The sequence below is a fragment of the Myotis brandtii genome, unplaced genomic scaffold (genome assembly GCF_000412655.1).
Source record: "Myotis brandtii unplaced genomic scaffold, ASM41265v1 scaffold4, whole genome shotgun sequence".
Lineage (NCBI taxonomy): Eukaryota > Metazoa > Chordata > Mammalia > Chiroptera > Vespertilionidae > Myotis > Myotis brandtii.
In genome coordinates, this window is record NW_005365371.1 from 7068863 (window position 1) to 7076436 (window position 7574).

Here is a 7574-nt window from a genome sequence, read left to right on the forward strand (position 1 = left end):
CAGTGAGGATCAAATGAAATGAGGCACAGGAAAATGCTTCATAGACATTTGGTTAAAGTGTAAGATGTTTCTACCTGGCTATAAAGCAAGTCATGTTCCTGGGCTGAAGAAATTCCAGGGAGGCTAGTCACTAGGGAGAAGAAGCCAGGTTTTGTTAGATGAAGTCATTACCTGGAGCCCACAGTGACCTGTTTCCAGGCTGGCCATGGGGTCTTGGCAGCGGTAGCTGCAATTTGGTGGGTTGTTGCTCTGGGGTGGTGGCGGGGCCTGTGTTCCACTTGGGGGAAGCCAAGTGTTGCTTTGTTGGCCAGGTCCGTACTGCTGTTTTTCTGTAAATGGCAAGTGTGCATCACAGCAGCTCCTGTGTTGAGCGTCTGCCCCCTGGTGGTCAGTGTATTAAAATATTTAAATATTTTAATAGTAAAATCAGGAGACTGCTTTTACTATTATTTTTTGTTGCCCACATTCTTGGGGGAGTTTCAAAAACTGCTCATTAGCTCCCATAATGCCTTGAGTCTGGGTTAGTAACCAGTGTCTAAAACGATTATTTCACTTACATGGCCATTATATAATACTAGTGGCCCAATGCTAGAATTCGTGAATATTGAAAGGAAATTAATGAGAAGAAATCTTTTTTTTTTAAAATATATTTTATTGATTTTTTACAGAGAGGAAGAAACTATTTCCCAAACGTTTCTCATCCTGCTGCTCTCACTCCAAACTCTCAGCAGCAGTTAGCAACCAAAACACGGATGAATTAGGTCATGATCTATGCATGAGGTTCTGTGGCAAGTGCTATGATTATGACTATGCACCCTTAAACTTCACCTTGGTGATTATAATAAAGCAGGGCTTCTTTTGAAGTATGTGATATCCCTGCAATATCACTACCACTTCCATATGGTTGATGGAAACAATTTAATTAATACAATGGCCTCATTCCTCTGGAACTATTTTTCATATTTTCCTGAAGCCTGATTCCACATGTCTTCAGGACTTTCTCTCTCTTCCTCTATCTCTCATAGACACACATCACATTTGAGTTACCTCTGATAGAAATTATTCAAGTGAAGCATTGTTATTAATTTCTCTTACTTTCCCCTGCAGTTATTATGTGGGCATGTGTGGAGATGGAGCCAATGACTGTGGGGTGAGTATAAACTACTTATGCTAATGCAGGCAGTTTACTAATACCCCCCTTAAAAACCACACAGTCCCCTGGGGTCTGTCTCTTTACCCTTCTGCCACAATCACTTGATTATTTGTGATTTCCCGATTTAAGACTGAGAGGGACATTACAAGACTAGCTGGTTTAAATCTCTCATGTTATCAATAAGAAAATGAGTCCATTTACTCTTTTATTTTATATCATTGTGTTTGCACACCAAGGTGGTATAATGGGAGTATATTATTTCATTTTCACTCTAAGATGCTTCAAGAGTATGTGTATCTAGCTCCAGTTATATCTGTTCAACTATTTCCCAAATGTTTCTCATCCTGCTGCTCTCACTCCAAACTCGCAGCAGCAGTTAGCAACCAAAACACGGATGGATTAGGTCATGATCTATGCATGAGGTTCTGTGGAAAGTGCTATGATTATGACTATACACCCTTAAACTTCACCTTGGTGATTATAATAAAGCAGGGCTTCTTTTGAAGTATGTGATGATCTTCGTAGCTATCCCTGCAATATCACTACCACTTCCATATGGTTGATGGAAACAATTTAATTAATACAATGGCCTCATTCCTCTGGAACTATTTTTCATATTTTCCTGAAGCCTGATTCCACATGTCTTCAGGACTTTCTCTCTCTTCCTCTATCTCTCACAGACACACATCACATTTGAGTTACCTCTGATAGAAATTATTCAAGTGAAGCATTGTTATTAATTTCTCTTACTTTCCCCTGCAGTTATTATGTGGGCATGTGTGGAGATGGAGCCAATGACTGTGGGGTGAGTATAAACTACTTATGCTAATGCAGGCAGTTTACTAATACCCCCCTTAAAAACCACACAGTGCCCTGGGGTCTGTCTCTTCACCCTTCTGCCACAATCACTTGATTATTTGTGATTTCCGGATTTAAGACTGAGAGGGACATTACAAGACTAGCTGGTTTAAATCTCTCATGTTATCAATAAGAAAATGAGTCCAGGGAAGTGAATTCTTTTTTTACCCGAAGTCACACAGTTGGTAAATCCTCAGTGGAGGAAAAGTTTGAAATGAATGATTAAAGATTTTGAATTATGTGCAAATTGCATTATTTTCTCATCCTGCTGCTCTTTTCTCATCCTGCTGCTCTCATCCTCATCCTCTCTGCCAAACTTCTATTTCAGGGTTAGTTTTTCAAAGTTGACTTTACCTCCAGATTTTTACACTCAATGAAATCGTGTGTGTTTCCTGCTGTTGAGTCAGCTCTGACTCTGGGTGACCCTATGAATATGTGATGTCTATAATGTCCTGTCCTCGGTAGCCCTGCTCAGCTCCTGTGCAGTCATGCTTAGGGCTGTTCTTATAGGGTCAATCCATCTCATATTTGTCTTCTTCTCTCCCTGCTGCTTTCTATTTTTCCCAACATTATTGTCTTTTCCAAAGAGCCTTGCCTTCTCATGATGTGCCTGAAATGGGACAGCTTCGGTTTTGTCATTTTTGCCTTCAGCAATGTTTCAGGCTTAATGTGCTCTATTTTTTCATCTTTCAGGCAGTCCAGGGTATCTGTAGAGCTCTCCTCCAACACCGTATTTCAAATGAATCCACTTTTTTCTTATCAGCCCTGTTCACTGCCCAACTTTTGTATCTGAACATGGTAACTGGGCATACGAGGATATGGATGATCCTTAACCTGGTCTCCAATAACACATCTTTGCTCTTAGTAATCTTTCCCAATGCTTCTGTTGCAGCCCATCCAAGTCTCATCCTTCTCTTGATTTATTGGCTTCAGTCTTCATATAAATTGATGACTGAACCAAGATAAGCAAAATATTTAACACTTTCTGTGTGTTTTTAGAACAAACTATTTAGTTGTTACACATGATGACAAAACCTAAATTTAATGATTCTCAGCAGATTACTTCTTATACACAATAGAAGGCAGTATATGTTTTATAATATTAGTTTTAAAGATATGGTTGAAGTAATACTCTACTTTGAAGATTTATGCACACAAAAAATATTTTAGTAGCTAATGTGTAGGACAAGAATTTCTGTGTTTTTAGAACAAACTATTCAGTTGTTACACACGATAACAAAACCTAAATTTAATGATTCTCAGCAGATTACCTCTTATACACAATAGAAGGCAGTACATGTTTTATAATATTAGTTTTAAAGATATGGTTGAAGTAATACTCTACTTTGAAGATTTATGCACACAAAAAATATTTTAGTAGCTAATGTGTAGGACAAGAAGTGAAGAGGATTGCTTTGTATTTTCAAAGCCTATTAGATACTTAAGATCTGGGTATTTCTTTTACTTCTCTCTTAAGTATTTTCTTCAAAGTTCTGTGTAAAACTATGTTCATAATTAGAGAACTATTATGAATTTTCCTGCCTTATACTTCATGAGAAACTAGTATTTAATCCACTCTTCAAAATTTAAAATGAGTGCCTAGTCTCATTAATTATGGGGAGTTTAGAACAAAACAAAGAAATCAAGTGCTAAAAGGGATATAGCGTCTGCCCCTAAAGAGTTAATTGTCTGGTGGGGGAAAGAATCATGCATAAAAATAACCCTAACATAAAGGAGATGGTACTAAATTATATGATAGAGATGCAAAATACTAAGAGAGCAGAGAGGAAGAAGGAAATATTTTAATATTTGTTGACCATGAATTTAGTATGTACCGGTTATAGTATCCAGGTACTTGGTAGTTCTATAGGGCAGCAGAAATACACAATCTTACCTTATGCCCACATATTCCTGTAGGATCAAGGGCTTTTGGCCTCCTTATTGGTCACTGCTCTGTGCACTTTCTGAAAAGTTCTAGTCTTCTAGAAATTATTATTGTTACTATTATTATCCTCACCCAAGGATATGTTTATTGATTTTTAGAGAGAAGGGAAGGGAGAGAGAGAAATAAACATTGATGACAGAAACATTGACCAGTTGGCTCCTCCACGTTCCCTGACCAGAGATTGAACCCACATCCTAGTTAAGTGCCTTGACCAGGAACCAAACTTTTTGTTGTATGAGAGGACACTCCAATCAACTGAGCCACCTGGCCAGGGCTCAGTCTTTTTTTTTTTTAAGTATTTTCATTTGATATGTTTATAATTACTCTTAGAAATACAATATTTCTTTTCTTATTTTTAAATCTGAGTTGGCACTCAATATTATTTTCAGGTTAGTTTCAGGTGCACAACCCAGTGATTAGACATTTATATAATTTACTAAGTGATCCCCCTAATAATTCTAATAATTCTAGTACCTATCTGACACCATACCTAGTTATTGCAATATTATTGATTATATTCTCTATGCTGTACTTTACATCCCCATGACTATTTCGTAGCTACCAATTTGTACATCTTAATCCCTTTACCATTTTCACCCAGCTCTCCAGCCCTCCTCCCATCTTGGCAACCATCAGTTTTTTCTCTGTGTCTCTGAGTCTGTTTCTGTGAACAGTTTTCAGTCTCGATGAGAAATAAATTAGTCTTCATTTCAATGGGGCAACACATGTACTGGTATGAGTCATTGATGAGTGTGATCTAGTTCCTGTGTCCAGGGAAGATGCTGTATGCCCCATATTTTATTCCAGCAGTTAGCTGGTTGGCTGGGTCAGGAAGCCTAGGGAATGGTGGGGTTTGGATTTATTTTCCTATTGATCATCAAGATGACCTGCTAAGTGTAAGAACTGTGATAATAAATGTCTATCCAAATGCTGTCATTTTTAAAATAGATTTATTGAATGACTACTCCTATTTACTTATTACTAGGGGCCCAGTGCACAAATTCATGCATGGATGAGTCTGGCCAACCTGCCCCAATCAGGGCCAATTGGGCCGGGCTGGCATGGGCAGTTGGCCGGCCCGCCCCACCCCCTGGTCGAACTCCCAGTTGAACTCCTAGTCAAACTCCTGGTCAAGGGGACAATTTGCATATTAGCCTTTTATTATATAGGATGTCTATATTCCACAACCAATACAGAGACATATACACACATACACGTGCGTGTGCGTGCACACACGCGCGCGCGCGCGCGTGCACACACACACACACACACACACACACACACACACTCCATTCTTCTTCCTCTGAATCATTGTTTAATTGGCATCTCTTTAGTTGGTGAGTTAGTAGATCAGGGGAGAAAGGATATCCCAGGGGAAGGGACAACATAATCAGAAATCTAGGGGTGGAAGGGTGCAAAGTTATAAACTCTATAATGTTAAGAATAGCCTCATGGTGTTTAAGTGGTTAAAGCCTGGCCTGAGGAGTCATGGGTGTAACACGGATTTGTCATTCCAGGCTTTGAAAATGGCTCACGCAGGTATTTCCTTGTCAGAGCAGGAGGCATCTGTAGCCTCACCTTTCACCTCAAAAACAGCCAACATCGAGTGTGTGCCTCATCTCATCAAGTAAGCCACTTCTTCCTTTTGAACCTCCATGACTGATGGGCTCAGAGTCTGGCTCTAGGCAGAATTCAACTATAACTTAGTGATAATTGTCACAAGAGACATATGGGTAAAGTGCTATTGGAGCACCAAGCAAGGGAGCCGTTAGTGCTGCTTGAGAATTCTGGTAAAAGCCACAAAAAGGTGACTTTGGCTGAGCCTTAAAGGATAAATGGCTGTGTCATGTGGAGAGCGGAAAGCTAGAGTTGGTATTTAAAAAGTAATTGCTTTTCTTATTTCTCCTTTCCTTTATGTTGTACATTGGGAGCTTACTGGAACCTTTCTCTCAGCAGTTGACAGGGCGAGGAAACAGAAAGGGAACATTCCATCAGATAGCTTCCCCAAATAGTGTTATGTCCCCCCCTCTCCCCCAAATTAGTGAACATCCAAAATGATTTCATAAAATACTTTTACAATTGATTGGCAATAGTTAGGGAGGGGAAGGAATGAAAAATGGTTTATTTTCCCTTGCCTCCGCTCATTTCTGATGTCTTTACTCATATTTTAAATGTAGTTAAGAATAACACAATAGGTTCTATATTTGTACATAAGTCTTATTCTTCTGTTGCGGGGTAACTTCAGGTAACTTTCAGATCAATAGCCTTGAAGACATCATCAAATCTTGAGATATGCCCCAGGAAGTTCTCTGCCCTGTCCCTTGGTGCATCTGAATAGGCAGCTGCTGACAGGAATCACTCACCTAAAGGCTTCAGGCTAGAAATTCCATGCCCCTGTCAGGAAGACAGCTAGACACTGGGTTGCTGCACCTGTGTCCTTCCACAGTCTCAAACATCATCACCTCCCCTGCCTCCTCTTTCTAACTCCCAGGTTCCCTGCTTCTGAGGACAATTTGGTTCTTAGAGTCCCTCATCCAGGCTCAGAAGCTCAGAGTTCCTTCTACTCTTTCTTCTTCTTCACTCCTAGCCAACCTGGCATCATGTTTCACTGCTTTTGGAGACTCTCTCCAAGCCTTTTTCTTGCTACCGCTAGTGCCTCACTCATTCATGTCATGGCAACTACAAAACGAGAATGCTCAGGACCCTTGCCCTCATTCATGCTTTCCATCAGCAACACAGCTCCTGGAGCTCTTTTTAAATATTGTGTTTGGAAATATGTGGGATTAAGAATGAGGCAAAACCTTGCCCTGGAGGACTTACATCCCAGAGAAGAATATAGATAGATGGAAATATCATCATAAAACAGAGGAACTTCTGCATGATAAGTGAGAGGTGCTCAATAAATTAGTTTTAAATAAATTAACATCCAACAATACAGTAACTTTCCTAGCAGTTTAGTATGATAGCTCTAGCCAGAGGGAAGGCATCAGCAGGAGAGCTGCAACTTAAAGGATGGACAGGATATCTGTGAACAGAAAGGAGCTGGGAGGGGATTCCAGGTGGGGGAATGGAGAGCCATATTTAGGAATAGGGTTTTAATTGGAGAGTGCAGGGCCCCAATAGTCCAATTGTGCTGTGAGGATTCTCATGTGGGAGTTGTGGAGGTGAAGTTGGAGCACCAGGTGTGGAGACCTTGCGTAGGGAGTTGAAACTCCAGGATGCTTGCACAAGGTGCCTGGTTGGTCCACCAAAAGGCAGTGGTATTTGAACTTCAGGTAATCTTTCTTACGCATGTGGCCTGATGCATTTATGAATGCAATAGACTGTTTTAAATTACAAGTCAGGCTGCATGACTTCTCTAGTGGCAGATGGCTTAGTAAGACTTCAGGGTAGAAACTCTTTGCTTCTATATTTCATAGATTTATAAAAATTAGATGTGGTTCAGCTCTGTTAGGCTCATTGTACCCTCGCTCTCCTTGATGCATGCTTATTCCGGAGCAAACATCCTCTAGAGCAGTGGTCGGCAAACTGCGGCTTGGCAAACTGCGGCTCGTGAGCCACATGTGGCTCTTTGGCTCCTTCAGTGTGGCTCTTCCACAAAATACCAGCTCTTCCACA

The 7574-nt window shown here is 40.3% G+C and overlaps 1 protein-coding gene across 1 annotated transcript in view; it reads left to right on the forward strand.

Annotated features, from left to right (window-relative positions):
- ATP13A5 (ATPase type 13A5) overlaps positions 1 to 7574 on the forward strand; it is a 106977-nt gene that overhangs the window by 74600 nt on the left and 24803 nt on the right. Inside the window, exons 22-23 of the mRNA XM_005873204.2 lie at positions 1108 to 1150; positions 5474 to 5583. Coding sequence (XP_005873266.1) covers positions 1108 to 1150; positions 5474 to 5583 — 153 coding nt within the window. The remainder of the gene's footprint in view (positions 1 to 1107; positions 1151 to 5473; positions 5584 to 7574) is intronic.